The sequence below is a fragment of the Cricetulus griseus genome, chromosome 8, assembly GCF_003668045.3.
Source record: "Cricetulus griseus strain 17A/GY chromosome 8, alternate assembly CriGri-PICRH-1.0, whole genome shotgun sequence".
Classification (NCBI taxonomy): domain Eukaryota; kingdom Metazoa; phylum Chordata; class Mammalia; order Rodentia; family Cricetidae; genus Cricetulus; species Cricetulus griseus.
The window spans coordinates 46715210-46735380 of record NC_048601.1 but is presented as its reverse complement, the minus strand read 5'-3'; the positions used below and the strand labels follow the sequence as shown (position 1 = coordinate 46735380).

The following is a 20171-nucleotide window of genomic DNA, read 5'->3' as shown; positions in this document are numbered from 1 at the left end:
ATGCTACCCACACCAGAAAGAAGACAGACTTCATACCACAAATCTTATGAATAAAAAAGTGCAACAAAATATTTTAAAAAACAAACAAACACTGCAAATTAAAAAAACAAAGAATGGAAAAACAGGTAGTATTTGCTCCCACTTTAAAATATTACAACAGCTGGGCTGGAGGTTAAGAGCACCAACTGCTCTTCCAGAGGTCCTGAGTTCAATTCCCAGCAACCACATGCTGGCTCATATGAGATCTCGTTATGAGATCTGTTGCCCTCTTCTGGTGTGCAGATATATACATGGAAGCAGAGTGTTGTATATATAATAAATAAATAAAATTAAGTATTTTTTAAGTATTTATGCTCCACTTTGATTTTAGTACTTTTGAAGAAAACGGGCATTTACTATGAAGTTATTCATCCTATTTCATTTATCATGTTCTAGCCAGTTAACCTAGTAGAAGGTCTTTATTATAGAAATCACTATAGTAAAATTTTAACTCAGGTGCAATAAAAATCTGGTAATAACTTAAATATTTAAAAATTATTCCTACATCACTATGGAACTATTTACTATTATTAATATACTTTAAATTTTTCAATAAAAAGTAGACAATGTATGACTTTATTAATAAATAGTGCAAAAGCATCAGTGATAACTGTTTAAACATTAATTTTCTTTGAACACCCATTGTCTTGGTTTAAGTTTGTGCACAATGGCCTCTATAACATTGCAAATAAACACATGAAAATACTTCATATTTCCATGCACAGGTACTAATCTGTAATACTGTTTACAAATTATTATGGACAAGTTAAACTCTACAATAATTAATACACATTTGGATAGCCACAATTATATGAGTAGTAATGAAGAAACAGCCTATGTCTGATATACTCTAGCTGTCAGGTTGTAATATTTAATGTTGTTAAAACATAGTTCCTCATTTCTGCTCAAGGATACATTCCTATACACGTGAATGCTCAAATATGAGCTGAGGAATACGTTCTTTGACCATAATAACAAACTCACGCAAAAGACAGTGTTTGTCCTGCTCTAAAGAAGCAATACATTTGTTCATAATCTTTCTCTCCAGGCATTGTTTTTATTACTAGCGAAAATGCTTACTAGCCCAACCCCAAAGTTCAATTTTCAAGAGAAACTTATAAAGTTAAAAAAGAGTCATTCATTATATATTTACATATATAAAAGTCAAATTCTAGTGACACTAATGCTAAAAATGACGTCAATTAAATTTCCTTTTCTGGGTGTCTCCTCTGCCTCATTTTCCCCCCGCTCTTTAATTAAATTCCTTAGCATTCATAAAGTATATTATTTCTATGAATTTTCTATTATATATAGATTTATTTTCCTTAAGTAAAATGAAGTTTGAATAGTACAGTCTGTGGTGTAGTGACATCAGCAACAGCCAGTTCTTGTCCATCAACGAGTCCCAATTCTAAAACAGGAAAGAGTGTCATTAGCCCAAATAAAAATAAATAGCTAAACAAAAAGAATAATATATACATACACACAAATTATAGCTCAAATATGCCTCAAAATCCAATTCCTTTTTTAAAAAGATAAAACTTGATTTCTTAGAGTTTTACATTTATTTTTCTATCAAAAGAGCCATCAATTCTATTATTTTTGTATATGAGTAACTATGACTTGGTCATATTTAATTAAGAGCAAATCTAATTTCAAAGCCAGCCTGGGCTACAAGCAAGTTCAACATCAGCTAAAGCAACTGTATGTCATCCTATCTCCAAACACCAAGGGCTGAGGATACAGCAGTGGTAAGGCACCTTCCTAGCAAGTCAAGTGTTACCTGTTTATGATCCCTGGTAATGAGAAAAGACAGAAGCAAACAGACAGACAGAAATACACACACACACACACACACACACACACACACACACAGCACAGACATTTACTATTACTAAAAAAGGAAACTATTAATATACACATTTACTTAAAATACCTTTTAATGTCTTGGAAAGATTGGGCCTTGTTCGTTCTTCAATAGATGTCACTGACTGGAAAACATTATTATTTTAATGTATAGCATATTAAAGAAAAGATAATATAATTTTTTTAAAAAATGTACAGATTAATACTACTGACCTGTAAGTACAGTGTCCTGTTCTTCCCCTCTAATGTGGCTGTGATAGCTGGAGACTTCATTTGCCTAAATAAAGTAGCAATCATCATTTTATTTAAAGAAATAGTTCTTGCTCATTTTAAAGTTTAAAATATGAATTTTGCAGTAACAAAAACTCTGAACACTTACAGGGAAGCACTATTGGTCAGATAGTCTAAAACCTCTTGTAGTTTAGCTGATGGGGAAAACTGAATGTTTTGAGGAAGCTGGCTACACGCAGGACAATTTTCCTACAAACATAAAACAATAATTTAAGACACTAATGTCTGTCAGGTATAGAGATCAAATTGTTTTACAATCATGAATATTTCCAATGGAAGTATTTTCTGTTTAAAGACTATTGTTGTAATAGAGCATTCCCTCTAAATTATTTTGCCTTACACTGTTTATTTAAGCTAGCCAACAAAAAATAACATGATTAGCTTTAGTAACTCAGATCATGAATATACCTTCAAATTCCTAATTAATAATTAATATATAAGAGCAAAGGCTGAATAGTGAAAAACATTTCCATTAGCTTAGCACTACTAACCTTTCTCTCTGCTTCAAATGTGTATGTGTACAGTCCATCTACATCGTTGAATACCAAGTAATTATTAAGGGGAATGTATGCACTGTAATGAAAAAATGTTCACGTTTATCTAACTGAACAAGGTTATATCATGGAGTTATGTTCAAGTTAAAAATAAAACTCATTACCTTGTGGCTATCTTAAAAACCTCAGTGGCACACACAGCTAAAAAGAAAAAAAGGCATTTTTAAACTCAGTAAAATTTAAATACTTTGAAAGTCAGTGATCAGTCAGATAAATATGTAATTTCTATAGAGAAAATAGACTTTAAAATACATAATTTAAAAAAAATAAAAAGGAACAAGTTTTATAATTTTACATAATCCAAGCAATACACCTTTCCCTTTGTCTTCATTAGATCAATGAAAAGCTAAACCTAAAAGACACATTAAGCCATCCCTTTACTGTGAGCACTTTGTCTAAGAGATATAACGCCTTGTAAGACATAATGATATGGGGAGGTGGCAAGGGCTGGGAGGAGTGGAGGTAAGGGAAACTGGTCGGCATGTAATATATGTAAAGAATAAAAATTTTAGGGCTGGAGAGATGGCTCAGAGGTTAAGAGCACTGACTGCTCTTCCAGAGGTCCTGAGTTTAATTCCCAGCAACCACATGGTGGCTCACAACCATCTGTTACAAGATCTGATGCCCTCTTCTGGTGTGCAGATATACATGGAAGCAGAATGTTGTATACCTAATAAATAAAAAATCTTAAAAAAAAAAAAAAGAGAGAGAGTGAGAGAGAGAGTGAGATCTTCTCTGAATAAACTGAAATTTTCAAATAAAAGTGAAAGGGCGAGCAGGCAGATGCTTGCCTAGCATGCAAGCTAGGGGCCAGGACTGCAAGGAAAAGAAACAAACAAACTGAGAGGGGTTGGCGAGAGGAGATGGGGGAAGTGATGTAACTGTATTTCAATTAAAATTGAACCAAAAATAAATCTTAAAAAAAAAAGAATAAAAATTTTTTAAAAAAGACATGATACAAGATAGACAGAGGATACAGTAGCATATTTGGTTTGGGTGACTCACCCAAGAAGATATCAAATTCCCAGAATACAAGTAACTACAGAAATGTCAATTTAGATATTAAGTCAAAAATAATAGCACAAAGTCAAGCTGAGAAAGTCTTTTTTGCCTTACCTGCGATGACTGCATTTGTAGAAGCAACTGCAGGAATGATTCGTTTTACTACCCCTGAAAAAATTCATAAAATAAAATATGGTGATTTTTCTTTTTTTTCTTTCAAGATTTTCAACTATGTATAGAAGCATTTGTGCATGCACAAGTGTGAGTGTGTGTGTGTGTGTGTGTGTGTGTGTGTGTGTGTGTGTGTATACGTACACATGCATATGCAAGTATATGAACATGAGAGTGTAAGTATCCTCAGAGTCCAAAAGACTTTGCCTGATCCCCTGGAGCTGGAGTTAGAAATGGTTATGGATAATAAGCACTTTTGACAGGTAAGCCATCTCTCGGGCTCCTTTTAAGTTAAATGCCATTTTCTGAAACTTGGCTTTTCAGGCTTTCAAGTCAAGAAGTGAAATTGGGTATGGCCAGGCTCAGTGACATGTGCCTATTGCCAGTACTTGGGAAGATGGGGCAGAAGAACCATGAGTTTGAGGCCAGTCTGGGCTACTCAGAAAAATGCTATCTGAAAAACAAAACAAATAAAATCCCTGAAAAGCTTAAACATGAACTAGCTTCTTTTACATTCCCATTCTGTAGTATGCTTAAAATCTTAAGCAATAATATTGAAATAAAGTCTTCGTAGTTTTACATAGTGACAAAGCAGTAAGGCAATAACAACAGTGTTTCCTCATACTCCAGGTACAGTGCCATAGTGTGAATAGTAAATATTTAATGTTGCTGACATGGTGATGCTAGTCCTTCTAAAAAGAAGGAAAGCCAAGACTGAGAAATTAAATATCATATCTACAACATTACCCCTAGTAAATGTAGGAGTGAATGGGTTGAGCCCACATCTGCCCATCCCCCATTAGTCTTATGCATTGATAAACTGTACTACATTCTGAAATGCCTGAAGAAGTGTAAAAAAAAATTGTTCTTGACATAAGTCATATCACAATTTAAAAAAAAATTACTTTTTTTTTTTTTTTTTTTTTTTTTTTTGCTTTTTTGAGACAGGGTTTCTCTGTGGAATAGTCTTGGCTGTCCTGGAACTCACTCTGTAGACCAGGCTGGCCTAGAACTCACAGTGACCCACCTGTTTCTGCCCCCAAATGCTGGGGACAACAACTCCTGGCTAAAACAACACTTTTTAAAAAGTATCTTTTACAGCACAGAGTGACCACACAAAATGACACAGAGCTCTCTATTTTGACTATGACTTGCACTTCCATATTCATGTAAGCAATGAACAAACTGTTTTCCATAGAATAAAAGAAAGAGTGTCTTCTAACTGTACTTGAATTGCTTGCTCTAGAAGAAACCACATGATTCTGGAGGGTGAGGAAGCAGCGAAAGGAGGACAAAGCAGGCTGGTATACAGAAAGTTGAGAAAATAGACAGCAGGCATGAACTGATTTTTCAAGTGACAATACAAGAACATGAACAAATAAAATAATCACAGAAGAGAAAGGACAAAGTTCCAAAAAGAACACAAAGCGCTTTCTGGAGAATTTGGCAAAACTCCAGAAGGGATGAACTGTAACAGGACTAGAAGACTGGTCACCAAGGTGAGCAGAACTGCTAATTGTGAGCCTATGCTAGAGGAGACACACTTGGTGACTGTGACTGACCCAGCACTCAGAAAATGGAAAGACAGAACACCAGGCTTCTGTAGAGCATATGGAAAGATCTTTCATGGTTTCTTTGTAAAGACAGTGAAGAAGTCTGAGAGACTCAAGAAGACCTGATAACAGACTGAGACGAATCTAAAAGGCTGCTAAAGTCCTGGCTTGATCTCCAGGACTAATACAAAAATTTAACAAAAACTCTAGAATAACAATTCAGTGAGGGGGAAGGGGATGAGAAGGCTTAGCAACTGCATTGGTGAAGAGAAATGTAGATTTTAATGAATAGCAACATTAAGGAATGGAAATAGCGCATCAATGAAAACAACATGACAGTAATATGTCATCTCTCCTTTCAGACTGCACCCGTCTTCAGAGGTAAGACTAACCCTAGAATGCTGCACTTGGGCCTAGGAGATCCAAGGATAACTGGATGCTGGTCAGGAAGAACACAGAGACTTGAAGCCTGTAACTCTGAGGAATTAGGAAGATTTGAGAGCGGTAAAAATTACAAATGTGGAGAAAATGTGATTACTATGCTCAGTAGTTAGAAACTATTAAAAGGGCAGTTAAGAACTGGAGAGATGGCTCACAGTTAAGGGCACTTACTACTCTCCCAGAAGACCCCAGTTCAGTTGCCAAAACAAACATGCAGCTCACATTTTTCTATAACTCCAATTCCAGATGATCCAATGCCCTCTTCTGTCCTTTGCAGGCACTGGACATGCATGAAATGCATATACATACAAGCAGGCAAAACACTCAACATAAAAATTTAAAATTAAAATAAAAAGCAACTAGATTATGTAACATACTAGACAAAACTCACACACAGATTTCTGCTCAACATATGGAATAACAGTGTTTTGACTGCTCCCAGGAGGGAATGAATTCCTCTTCAGTGAAAGATGAAGTAAACAGACTTTGAAGATAAGGCCTCTTTCAATTGTATGTAAATATGAGTCAGTGATACCATTCAATCCCCACTATGCATTCTGCTGAACTTAGTTCCCTCCTACCTTGGGTAACTGGGAGACCATTGCTCCCATAGTTCCCCAACTGAACTTCAAATGGATGTCGATCTCTAATCACTCTCTAGTCAAGCATCCTCCTCATAGAGCATCCCCAGGAATCCCACAATCATTGACAGTTTCACTAACTCACCTTGAGTGAGTCTATAGGTAACACCTCTAATATTATATTGTGATGCTCTCTCCACAGACTTTTGGAAAATCCACTGAATATGTTCAGGGTCATCCCCATCTAATGGAACCCCATCTGTTGGTGGGGAAACAGACATATATATATATAAAACCATAAAGTAATTTTTAAATGAAATTTTAAAATGAATAATATATAAAATACTTTCTAGGTCTAGATTGTTAAATTACCTCCAAAGGGCTGCTCTTTGGGCCATTGCAACATCCTTACATACTCGATACAGTGTTCTGGGAGCCTGGGCATAGATGCAATGGTGCACATGGGGAAATTGACCTAAAACCACAGTTTGTCTTTCTTAGTAAAATTTAAATCAGTAATTTTAAATGCAACTTCCAGGTCTGGTTTAGTTCATAACAATTCATTTCAGCTCTTGACTTACATAAGCAGGACACTATGAAGCATTAAAACCACTATACTAATAGGAGACATGAGTCTCTTTAGGTTGAGACTCTGCCTGTAAAGAAAGACACATTCATCCTACATTTTTAGAGCATACTCACTCAATCAAATTCTGTTTGCAATGAGAAGAAATATATTAGATAAATTCTGAAGTGTGAATGATTTAGTTTTACTTGTGTTTAATGTAAAGGTATAATACATAACAACACAAAAGCACAACCAGAATTAAATCAATTATAAATTAATACTCATAGGACAACTAACCTTTATAAATCAAAATTGCAACTATTCTTTATAATGAATATGTAATTAAAGAAACCCATCTTTGAAAAGCTTTCTTAATCCTACTTTTCAATTTTCATGACATTTATTTTGCATGGATATGTGTGGGAACACATGCTACAATGTACATGTGAAAGTCAGAAGGAAACTTTCAGCTCTCTCCTTCTGCCATGGGGTCCTAGGAGTGAACTCAGTGCCTGTATCTGCCTAAGCATCTCACCAGCCCTTTTTCTAGTATTTTTGTTCTCTGAAATAATTACAGTAGACCTTCCTTGTTCATGAAAGGTATGTCCTAAGACCCCACAAATGTCTCAACCCTAAATACACACACTTTAAGATAAAGTTTAACATATAAATTAGGCACAATAAGAAATTTTTAAAAATACTAATAAAGAATAATTCAGGGACTAGAGAAAGAATGTTAACCACTCTTGCAGAGGAGCCAAGTTAGGGCCCTAGCACCCACATCAGGTGACTCACAACCTCCTGAATCTCCAGTTCCAAAAGATCCAATGTTTCCAGCTTCTTAGAGCACCTACACCCATGTGTACACATATGCATTGGTGCATTCACATTAGTAAACATAATTAAATCAAGTATACTGTAACAGAACCAGATGACTCAAAATCTCACATTATCCAGAAATGGATGCAACTTAAAAAAGGGGAGGGGGGACTTTAATCTTACAAATCATTTATTTCTGGGATTTTCTACTTAATATTCCCAGCCTGTAGGCAGCTAGAATCATGGATAATAAAACTACAGATTAAGGGCAGGTATACAGGGAAAACAGCCAGAATATATCTTATCCCAACATATAACTTTGAAATTTCTCTTAAATAAAAAATTAAGGGGCTGGAAAGACAGTTAAGAGTGTATGCTCCTCTTTCAAAAGACCTCAGTTCAGTTCCCAGCACCCACATTAGGCAGGGCATACCAACCTGTAACTCCACTTGCAGAGGGATCCATCACCTCTGGCCTCCAGGGACATTGCATACCTACATACTCACACATATACACATAATAATTAAAATAAAACCATAAAAACACAAGAATGAATATATGTGTGTATGTATATATATATACATACACACACACACACACACACACACACACACACACACACACATATATATTATATATATATATATATATATATATATATATATATACACACACACAGTCTTCTCTCACAGTAGACTATCAGACTGTCACATTCTTAGCAAATTTTGTTTTAAATGTTGCTTTTGTTTTGATGCTGAAATGCACAAGTTTGAGCCTGTGCCCTCATTATGATAAATACTAACCTATATCCCCAGATCTTAGCATATCTTTAAATATATGTTTATCCCCAATACAAACACCAAACACTGACTAAATATAATAATCAGCACTAATTACAACCCAAGATACTAAGAAAGAAATGCAGGTGCTTTTCTGATTACCTGAGGTGGATAAAGTTCCAGGGTGCACTCAACACAAGCAGTCATTCCAGGCAAAATCACCCGGGCATTTCCTTTAAAGCCTTCTGTCCCCCCATCTATCAAAGGAACAATGGAGCTTGGATCCAATACACCGTCTTCATAATTTAGAAGAGATATCTAGGAAAATGTTTAAGTATTTTAAAAAGGGTATAGGAAAGTTAAAAAAAAGAAAGCAGCACCATGCTTCCAACAAATTCTAGAAATCAGTTTGGGACTCAGTAGCAACACATCAGAATGAAGGAATTATATTCCTAACAATAAATGTTCTTACTGAAAACCAATGACATGCAATAACAGTGATGCATATCTACTTAATGTAAAATTAAATTCTTATTTTACAAAACTATGACAATTCTGATTGTCAAAAGCAACAGCAAAGATCTTTAGAGAATCACAGCCCTGAAGTGTTTACCAGCATTCCATTGATCCATCTTCTGGCTATGATAGAGTCCAGGCCACATACAATAATATGAAATTCTATGTGAAAAAAAAATCCACATTTAATTTTTGATAGTCTCACTATGTAGTCCTAGGTTGGTCTCAAATTTCCTATCCTGTTGCCCCAGACTTAGTGCTGGCCCCACTACATCCACTAAGTCTAGTGCTCACAAATAAACTACTCTAACAGTGGTCTAGCACCAGCTCACAGGCTATATCCAATCACTGTAGATGGAAAATACTGAGAGCTCTCTACCTTCCAAGCAGCTTTGCTGTGTCTCCAAAACTGCTTTGAACAGTTTACCAATTTAAATAAAGGCAGTTATGCAGAGTAATTCACTTGTAAGATATTATAATCTCCCCACCCTCCTAATCTTCCAGTAATTTTTATTCAAGTGAATAGCCTGAGTCGGGACGGTGGTGTATATTGAGTTCGTCAAGAAGCTTACTCAAAAGTCAATACAGAGAAACCAAACATGGAATTCAATTTCAAGTGAATACTTACGCCGGTAGAAAGTGTCATTAAAATCTTGAATCTTGTTGAAATGTCTGAATCCAAGTAAAGGAACTTAAGATGGCAAGTTTCAAGTTTCTGAAGTGATTTTACAATGCCATAAGGAACAAACTGTGTTTATTCCAAACAGGTAATCAATGTGGAATTCAAGAAATCGGTTAAAAGGAACAAAATCCTACTTTCTGACAAAAATATTTTAAATTATTTTACGTATCCATGTATGTATATGCCACAGTGCACAAGTGGAAGTAGGTCCCCCCGCCCCGCCCCGCCCCCATGTGTAAAAAAAAAAAATCAAAGAGTTATGGTATGTTTGTGAACTTCTTGTTTCATTTTGCTTTATTTTAGCATTTTTTTGCATTATTGGTCTTTTGCTTGTCTTACTTACATTTTAGTGGGGGGTAGGTGTTTGGGTGTTTCCTAGGCTTTGGGACTTCTTTTTTTTTTTTTATAAGAGAAAAAAAGAACAGCAAGTTGGATGGATAGGGAGATGGGAAAAATCTGGTAGTTGAGGGGAAAAAAACATGATCAAAATATATTGTGTAAAAAAAATTCTTTTCAATAAAAAATAGACTACCAAAAATGCCAAACTACTGGAAGCCTTATATAAAAACAATACAGAGAATTTCAACAGCTTTTTGTTACTAGTACAGTTGGGTTTGTTAGGTTTGAGGAGACTTGGGGGTCTTGAAGTAAAGTATGCATATTTCCAGCCACTCATAAAATTCAGCTGTAGGTCTCTTCTTACCCAATCAGCAACTATTCATTGTCATTCTATACTTGCAGGCTACTCAAGAATCCCCTTTCCATTAGCTGTGAGAATGAGTCAATCATAGCACCTACCATTTGAAAAGGAGAAAAACTGCACTCCTTTAATCTCAGCACTGTGAGACAGAGGCCAGTCTGATCTACCCAGGACAGCCAGGGCTTCACAGAAAGACCGTCTCAATAAACAAAACAAAACAAAAAATCATAAGCCTGTACAAAATAAATGTTTAATTTTTTAAATACAATTGATACTACTCTAAATAACATACTGTGTTTTCAACAGCAACATCAAGAGGCTCAGCTTCATTGTACTACTTTTATAATTTCTGCTGAATGTATATTATTTTGAGGTATGTTTAAAAATGGAAATATAGGCCTCTTTGTCAGGAAACAAAATTAAAAGGGGGAGGATATCCACGTTCCTTCTAGAGGCACTGTTGAGACCTGGGAAACTTGTTTTATAGACATCCATCCGGGAAACAGCATCTTGGGCTGCCTCCGGTTCCTTGTTGCCACTCCTCCACTGCTTCTTTTTCAACCTAGTTCCCAGTGTGCCTCAGGTCCCCGCTTGCCCAGCATTCAAAGGGAACAGAGTTCTGAATGGGTGAGGTTTAGAAATGAGTTCATTTTTTGTTGTTGCTAATGCCTGCAACTCTGAGTATAAAAGTCTAGAGAAGTACTCTTTCTGTTGAAAGGATACGGGATCACATTGCAGTTAGGAACTCTGTCATTTAGGAATTCTGCAGCAACTTCAGCCTTGGGTCTTCCAACATCTTTAGGCCTACAGAAAACATTGTATTAAATTGTCAGCCTTAGCTGGGCATTGGTGGCACAGGCCTTGAATCCCAACATTCAGGAGGCAGAGGCAGGCAGATCTCTTTTGAGTTCCAGGACAGCCAAGGCTACAAAAGAAACCCCGTCTTTAAAAAAAAAAAAACTAAATTATCCTCTATCATATGAATTTAGATGGTTTACACAGTTAGCTTCCAAACATAAAAATGAACAGTTTATTTATAACACACAGAAAAAATATTTTAACTACCTATTTTTATTATTTTTAAAATGTATGTGTCTGTGTATGTACACATGACAGCAGATTTCTATGGAGGCTAGTCCTCAGACTCCCTGGAGCTGGAAATAGAGGCAGGTGTGAACCATCTGATATTGGTGCTAAGAACTGAACCTAAGTCCTCCGCAGAAACAATATGTGCTCTTAACTGATGAGTCAACTCTCCATCAACCCCTAAGTATTTTTATATTAGTAATAAATTAAATGCATAGTTACTAAACCCTTGCTGACAGTCCAAATGGCAAGTCTAACTGAATTTCTCAGCTGAAAATATAAACTATTGAATAGTAGGGTGTGTCCATGCCCCACCACCACCAGGTAAAGCATAATCACAGCACAGTTAGTGGCCACTTCCAAATAAGACACTTCCTAATATAAAAATTTCCTAGATCTACAGCCTTCCAAGTATACTGCCGGAACCCCAGAATCTAAATGGTTTGGTTTGCTGGGACATGATCTCACTCTATAGCTTGGCCTAGCCTCAAGGTTATTATATAGCCCAGCATGATGACCTCAAATTCTTAAGCAATTCCTGCTTCAGCCTTCCAAATGCTAGGATTACAACTGGGAGCCATTATGCCTGCTTCACTGTGTTTATATATGCTGGTCTTAGTAAAATATACACAGAGATTCACTCTATGAAAGGAAGACCCTCTAGGTAACACCTCCATCTTGTGTGTACTACTTAAGTGGGAATCAGAGGTCCCTAAAGCATGGCGAAGTTTGTTATTTCTAGTTTAAGACAGACATTACTACATAGCCCAGGCCCAGATCCTCCTGTCTCAGCTTCCTGAGTGCTGGGATTACAGATATGCACCACTGGGCCCAGCTTCTTTAACCATGTTTTAAAAGGAAGAATAAATTTCAAAGAAATTTTCAAGAAACTAAAGTCTGGAAGCATCACTCTTTGATAATATCCACATGTTAAATACCAAAGGACACAAAGGGTCTCTTCAAGCATGTATTTCCTTTTTACTATTTCCTCATGGTTCTCATGGAAATGAGTCATCTTTCACATATAAGAGTAAGTGCTTCACTACAACTTCCTATAACACACATATCCTCCTAGACATTGAAACCTTACTCTTTGTACCCTTCATATGGACAGTGGAAATATTTTTCAAAAAGTAAAAACAACACATCAAAATTTTATTTTATTTAAAATTAGAATTTCAAAGGAAACATTTTATCAGATCAATTCTTCTCTTCTCCAATAAAGAATTGTTCTTTTCCTATTTGCAGTTGCCAAGAAATTTATTCTGGGTCCTTACTTGCATAGGAAAGTACTATAAATTAACAATCTTGATTTGAGTACCACATTCAAGCACTCTGCAGACAGCTCTTCACATACAGAAGAGGAAAACAGTGGAGTGCCAAGATTCTTCTAAATGTGTTTTTGTGCTTTTGCAAGTCTCACACAAAAGAACTCCAGTGTGATTTTAGTGAAGACTGTTATGAAATTTTCAGGATCGGGGACTGTCAACTGCTGCAACTAAGACAGAGTCATAAATAAAATGGCAAGTCACCATTCCTGGCACCATGCCCAAATTAGTTACCTCTGTAAGTATCATTATTATTGTAATCATGTTAGTTACAAGTTAAAAGGTGTGGCTTATTATCAATAAATGATCACCTCAGTCTATTTCAAAACAGTAGTATATTAAAAACTTGTCAGAACAGAAAAGGCACACAAAATGCACACATGTGCTTATAAAGCAATCATCACCTGAATACTCAGGGTTGTTTCCAGTGTCTACATAAAATGTAAAAGCAGCTCTTCCTGTTTTTGTAAAATCCATGTTAAACCCTCAGCAGTTATTAAATTGCAATGTACAAAAATTCAAAGTTTATCAGAATTTTTAAAATATCCAAACTTACCTAAATAAAAACTGCCTATTTAGATTGGAAACATCTATAGTGTCCATATCTATAACATGAATCTGTCTAAAACCAGACAATGCCTGTGGAAAGAAAAGCAATTTAATTAGGCAAGAGTTTCCTTTCTTTTAAAACTTAACAAATTTTCAAAAATCTATGTCCTAAATCCATTCGGTTATAGTAATAAATTCTACATAATTGTATTCTTTGGCTTGAAAAGTCTATACAAAGCATTAAAAAAGTCAAGAATCTTGTCAAAAACAAAAATGTACAAGCACTCAGATTTAAATCATCTATAGTCGAGAGAAAACTCACATTGTCTATTGCTTTTCATCTGCTCCCCCTCTGCCTAGAACCTTTCCTTCCCAATGTTCTAGCATACTGCTCACCCCTTACTCAAGCTGCACCTTTTGAAAACCCTTCACCTTACCACCAGGCTGCCTATCCTCACCCTTCCTTTATCATTTACTACCATCTGATTCTCTCTTCCCAACAAAAATTTGAGTCCCATAAAGGATCATGAGTCTATGTTGCTCCATTTGAGTCTTTATCACCTAACATAATACTTGGCATTTACAAGAGGAAACTCAATAAACATTTGGTTAACCAATGACTAATGTCAGAGTCTCTCCTTTGCTTTTTTTAGAATGAGCCTTTAGGGGGCTTACAGTCAGTGGGGAAAAAAAAAAAATCACCCATGTCTTCTATGCTTACATCTAAAACAAGTAACAAATGATAAAGTAAAAGGCATTCTGTGTATGACCTTAAAAGATCAGAATATAGAAAATTAATAGCAGAACCACTCTCTAAAGTTGTTTGACAAATAATCTTCAGGTCTAATCTTTAATGACAGCAATTTAAAAGTCAGTATACACTGAAACAGTAAATCATGGTTTCAAAACAAAAAACATTAAGCTTTAAGGGACTTGTACATGCCTAATGCATAAACAAAAAACAATGCCCAACTCCACAAACTCTTCCCTTCTACAAGTTTTAGGTTTTCACACTGCAGGAAGAACACTGCATACATAATAAATAAGTAAATAAATAAATCTTAAAAAAAAAACTCTATGGAAACAACTATATCACGTCTATGAATTTCTAAACAGTACACAGAAATAGTTTTATAAAGGCTCAGCTGAGTCTAGGCATTGGTGGCACATGCCTTTAATCCCAGCACTTGGGAGGTAGAGGCAGGCATAGCTCTGTGAGTTCGAGGTCAGCTACAGAGTGAGTTCCAGGATAGGCTCCAAAACAATACAGAGAAACCCTGTCTCCAAAAACAAAATAGCCAAACAAACAAAAAGAATAAATGCTTAGCTGTCCCAAATCTTAGGCATTTACTATCATATAGTCATTAGAAACAACCATCTTAGGTCATGCAACACTTCAGTGAAAAAGAACATTACATTTTAAAGAACTGATGTCCTGAATTAGATTTTAGGAACCTCACTATAATGCAGGAAAAAGAATGAGACAGACTTTTAATTTTGCTGTACTCCAATTTGTACAAAACCCCACCTAACTGGGTTATTAGAAGAAGCAAAAGAAATAATAAATTATTTAAAATTACACATAAAAAGATGAGGGGCTGGAGAGATGGCTCAGAGGTTAAGAGCACTGACTGCTCTTCCACAGGTCCTGAGTTCAATTCCCAGCAACCACATGGTGGCTCACAACCATCCAGTATGAGATCTGGTGTGCAGATATACATGGAAGCAGAATATTGTATACATAATAAATAAATAAAATCTTTTTTAAAAAAGATGAACTATTCTGTTATTTAATTCAATGAAATGAAATTAGCACTAGGCAAAAGGAAGCAGCAACAAAACAAAAACAAAAGAGCAGAGAAGAAACAAATGACTTTAAGACTTCTAGAGTTCCAAAGTAATATTATGTATTTTTATTATTATATAGAATTTGACCTGCTAAACTTACCCAGTAAATGTTTAAGGGAAAAGTTAATAATCATGAAAGACATTCCTCATATGACAGAAAAGCAAAACGTCTTACTCATCTCTAAGAGAACAGTATTTTATATATGATATATTACCAGATTTTTCAGGAGCTCGCATCCTAAGCCACCAGCTCCAATCACTAGAACTTTACATGTATCTAACAAGAACTGGAGAGACTGCAAAGAATGGAAAGGCATATTAAAATCTGGGTGATCACCACAGGAACCATGAATAAGGCAACAAACCACACAACAGTTGCTAATGTAGGCATAAAAAGGGCAATTATCCATAAGAAACACACCTGGCACATCATCAATTATTTCAAATTATGAAAGAGAAGTAATTACAAATTTTGAAGTTCTAATGTTGTCAAAGCTTCTATTTTAACACTTAAAATTTACTTTTAATGTATAAAGTTAAAAGCCTACTTCTATCAGGAAAAACTACCCCTAGGGCTGGATGACTCAGCAGATAAGAGCACTTGTGGCTCCTGCAGAGGATCCAGGTTTGGTTTCCAGCATGTTATGTGGTAGCTCACAACCACCCATAACTCAAGTTCCAGTGGAACAGATGACCTCTTCTGACCTTTGTAGGCACTTGGCATACACAGTACACATACAATACATACATGAAGGTAAAATTACTCATACAGATAAAAGAAAAATGAATCTTTAAAAAAATTAAAAACTATTCCTAGTTATTTTTATCTTTTTTTCCAAGGGTTGGTTTATCATTTCATAGATCATGTAACAACTTTACTAGAGTATTCTCTATTTTCTTTATCCCATTCTTTTTTTCTTTAATTTCTAAATTGTAGGGAAGATGTCAGTTTCTTCACTGATTTCCAAAAACAGAAAAAATTTAAATGTCAAACCAGAAGATAAAGGGACACCAGTGCTTGAAGATCTAACAAAAATTAGGTAAGAGAGCAGCAACAACTTCCTTTGAACAATGAATGAAACGTGTAAAACTTGAGAAACTCAGGCAATTCCAGATCAGTAGAAATACAACTTAGAAATGTTGCTGAACAGAAGTGACAATCTTAAGCTTTTGTGTAGAAGCACTTTCAAAGTACAAGAAAATATGACGCATTATGTAACCACATTATCCACAGAAAGAATTAATACTAAGTAAGCATTCTGCTCACCACTAGAGAAGGAAAGAGATTCATTCACACAAGCTATTGAGCTGAATTCAAGAGTTTATAGAACAAGTTTATGAGTAGCTTTTCTATTTCAAAATCTCTTCATGGACACAAAGGACATACTTTTTTTCTACTTTGTAGAAACAAATTTTATCTAACTCAATATTTGCTTTAAGCCAGATACAGTTCAAAATATGTATCTGTTATATTGAAAGCATATTTTTAACATTTAATTAATTATAGTCAACGCTAAGTAAAGATTTCCAACTAAAATACCTAAGTAAGCATACTTTAGTCTTATAAGAATTAATTTACCACAGTAGGGCTACAAAAGGGACAATGTGTCTTAGAAATCCTTTTAAACTAGAATTTTAAGCATACCAGAATATGAAGTCATCAAGTTATTCTACTCTTGAAAATTTTAAACTTACATGAAAAATGTAAAAAATACATTACTAGTCATTTACATAAAATAGCTGTAAAGATTTAATCCAATACTCACAAGGTAACTTAATTTCACAAAACAATTTTAGTTATCTGTATTTTAGTTATCCAGATTATAATAGCAAATTAAAAAGGTAGCATTTTATTATTTTTGAAATGTAAAACTATTAGAGCAGTTATTTAAAAATAAATGTTTCTCACTTCAGTGCTTGGTTCGAAATCAGGGTGTGTGAAGGGTCCAGATCGCTCGAGGAACTTCTTTACATGGTTCCAGCGACCTTCCCAGTCTCCAGTGTCCCCACACCCACCATCAACAGCCATTCTGCATAGAACACAGTAAATTCAGCTGCAAAGATCAGTATGAAAAAGCCACTCCTACAACTATTAGGTCTCCCCAGATGTAAAGGTAACCACACCAGACCTGCTCAAATAAAAGGAAAACTGAGTTGTGATTACACTTTTCCAATTTTGGCTTGTCTGTTATGGAAAGGCACTTTTCACCTACTTGATGAAATAAGTCAGTGTCTTCCTACCTTCCTCAACACCCAAAGATCAAAGTTGGAACACTAATGTCTCAGTGACAAAAGGACTTTCCTACATTTGGTATTTACAGTCACTGTGAACTTCCATAATCTGTTCCTTCAGTACACTTGGATAGGGAAATAACAGATGCAGAGGGTGAGGGAGACTTCCAGAACTATGATTCAAATCCAATACTATCTATGGCTCCTCCCAAGTTGGAAAGGTATGATCCACTGAGCATTTTCGATTAAAAACAACTCTAACACATTCCTTTCCTTAGAGAGGTCCCAGTATTTTTTTAAGCGCTCTGTTAATACTGAGGTGTATTTGTTGTCACTACACACACAAAAGAAAATGTTTAGGTTAAAATGATGCCACAGATAGGCATTATCATCAAGAAATCTTTGAAAATATGCAAATAAATAAAATGGGACTCCTCTTTTAAAAAAAATATGCACCTTATAATCACAGATTCATGTTTGGTTGTGGTAACTAACTTTCCTATAACTCTGAAATTTCTACCTTCAAATATATTAGTGGTATCAAGTTTTGACAAGGACCAGCATGCATTGCATAGCAAGAAAAGAGGAGGTTCTGATGCATAGCCGGGTTAGCACATCCTAACCTTGGGAAGATTACACAACTGTCAAGAGACCTCAACAGTAGATTGCAACTACTTCTGATGGTCATGAGATAAAGAGGTATTACACCGAGGACTTAGGACTGCTCTTGGCATAAAGCAAGCATTCAAACTTTGTCATTTCATGCAATAACAACAACCAAAAAAGAAAAAAAAAAAGTAGGAAATTAGAAGGTGGGAAAGGAATGTGAACTCTTGCATTTGAAATTCAACCATGGGGGGAGCATGGAAAAGACCAAAGAACTACTGAGAAGTGACACAGAAATTATGAATTCACCACACCCACTACAGTAGTATTTTTTTTCCCATGGAGGGAGGGGAATCGTGTAGGATTGGCCATATGAAAAGAACTATAAATCTGTGGCATCAAAACACTAGGTATCTGATACAGGTTGTGTGGTAAATGAGAGAACGAGTGCTGGGGTCGACATATCCTTTAAAACCCAATTGCTTTGCAAAAAAAACTGACAAGTTTGAACACAATTCTTGATGCACAGCGTTCATAAAAAGTTTATAATGTGTAGTATTGTCTCAGTGTTTACCATGAACCCAAAACAAGCCTCGTGCACACTTAGATTTAGATTGGATTCACTTGCCACAAGGTCCCAGCTCTGACAATTTGGGTTGGAGGAAGAGGGGGACACCGGGTGGCTTTTGCGGGAGCACAGCCGGGAAGCGGCCGGCCAGTGGCCCGGGATGGGGACGGGGTCAGGGGTGAGGGGTGAGGCCGCGCGGCCTGCTCCGGGTGCCCTCCTCCCAGTCCCCCGGGCCCGCTGCGGCTGGTCCCCTAGGCCTGGGGTTGAGGGGAGGCGGGGGTCTCCGGAGAGGACCCCGGCCTCCCGGCAGCACTAACTTCTCAGCCAGCAGCTCCTCTATTCTCCTTCTTTTCTTCTCCCTAAAAGAAAGAGAGAATAAAAGAAGGGTCAGCATCAAGCTCCACGAGGGCGCCGCAAGGGTATGGGGGACGAGGGGACGGGGCGGGGGTTGGGGGGCCCCCCAGGTGGCAGCGGAGGCCGTCCACTACCGCGCTCTCTCACAACCCAGCCTAACCAGGCGCTCCGGCAAAACCCCGATACTTACGGCTCCTCGCCATCCGCCATATTGTTCCCCGCCTCTTCCCAGAGGTCCTCGCGGCAGGTGGGCCCGCCCGAGAGGGGCGGGACTGCAAGTAAATAAAAGGAGGGGAGGGCGGATCCAGAGCGAAAGGGAGGAGCTGCGGGTAAGGAAATGAGTGGGCGGAGCCGATGCCGGACTTTCCTCCCCCTCCGGAGGAGGGGCGGAAATGGCATTTAGGGACAGGAGGTTTTAAGGAAGAAAAAAGCCGGGCAGGCGAGCAGGGGCGGGACCATTGCATTGAGATAGGGCTATCAGGAAGAGGAGCGAGGGGCGGGGCCAGCACGGGGGCGGGACTTCAGGGGAAGAAAGGAGAGGCAGGGTCGTCTGGGCGGGGTAGGGGGAGAAGAGAGCTGAACGGTTTAGCCTTCAGTAAGTTGGCTGCTAAGGCTTCCTTGGGCTTTTTAAGCATGTCACACTGTAATTAAAATCTTGATTGTCTCTACTTAAATAATGTTATGCCATCTAAAATGTTGCCACACCGCATGAACTTAGCTATGTTATTTATTTATACACGTATATATACATGTTGACAAATAATTACACAAAATATCGATATATTCTATTTACAAACTGAAAGAGCCACCCCAATATTCCAGTGCTTTCCTCCGGGAAAAATGGTGAGAGCAATTTCCATTTTCCATACTTCAGGAAGATGCAAAATCCTTGCCTTTATAGGAAGGCAATTTAAAACATTAAATAGAAGTAAGGTGGAGAGTCTTATTTTCTTTGTGAAGAAAATTAATATTAATTTAATATTAAATTAATTAATTAAAATCCATATTAATATTTTAGTATTACACCATTTAGTCAGA

At 36.7% G+C, this 20171-nt stretch overlaps 1 protein-coding gene across 5 annotated transcripts; it reads right to left on the bottom strand.

The window, feature by feature from the left end:
• Positions 1 to 594: 594 nt before the first annotated feature.
• Uba3 (ubiquitin like modifier activating enzyme 3) lies at positions 595 to 19434 on the bottom strand. Of its 5 annotated transcripts, XM_027428938.2 has the most exons (18): positions 19324 to 19426; positions 19097 to 19138; positions 17283 to 17403; positions 15589 to 15669; positions 13533 to 13615; positions 11286 to 11366; positions 9809 to 9852; positions 9278 to 9342; positions 8827 to 8982; positions 6871 to 6973; positions 6644 to 6757; positions 3867 to 3920; positions 2855 to 2891; positions 2688 to 2769; positions 2285 to 2385; positions 2119 to 2182; positions 1976 to 2030; positions 595 to 1450 (listed from the first exon to the last, which is right to left on the bottom strand). In XM_027428938.2, exons 1-18 carry the CDS (start codon positions 19341 to 19343, stop codon positions 1365 to 1367), a joined length of 1389 nt encoding a protein of 462 aa, XP_027284739.1. In that variant the 5' UTR covers positions 19344 to 19426; the 3' UTR covers positions 595 to 1364. The 5 variants fall into 5 exon arrangements, with proteins under 5 accessions (XP_027284739.1, XP_027284740.1, XP_027284741.1 ...); XM_027428939.2 differs by lacking the exon at positions 19097 to 19138 and having other exon boundaries at positions 19324 to 19433; XM_027428940.2 differs by lacking the exon at positions 15589 to 15669.
• Between the last annotated feature and the right edge of the window lie 737 nt (positions 19435 to 20171).

Excerpts from the sequence above, each read along its gene's own strand:
- Uba3 (XM_027428938.2), bottom strand. The coding sequence starts at position 19,343 with ATGGCGGATGGCGAGGAGCC. Across the intron at positions 11,367-13,532 it reads AATAGGCAGTTTTTATTTAG|GCCTAAAGATGTTGGAAGAC; the intron begins GTAAGTTTGGAT and ends TGTTTTCTGTAG. Across the intron at positions 1,451-1,975 it reads TCTTTCCAAGACATTAAAAG|AATTGGGACTCGTTGATGGA; the intron begins GTATTTTAAGTA and ends TTCCTGTTTTAG.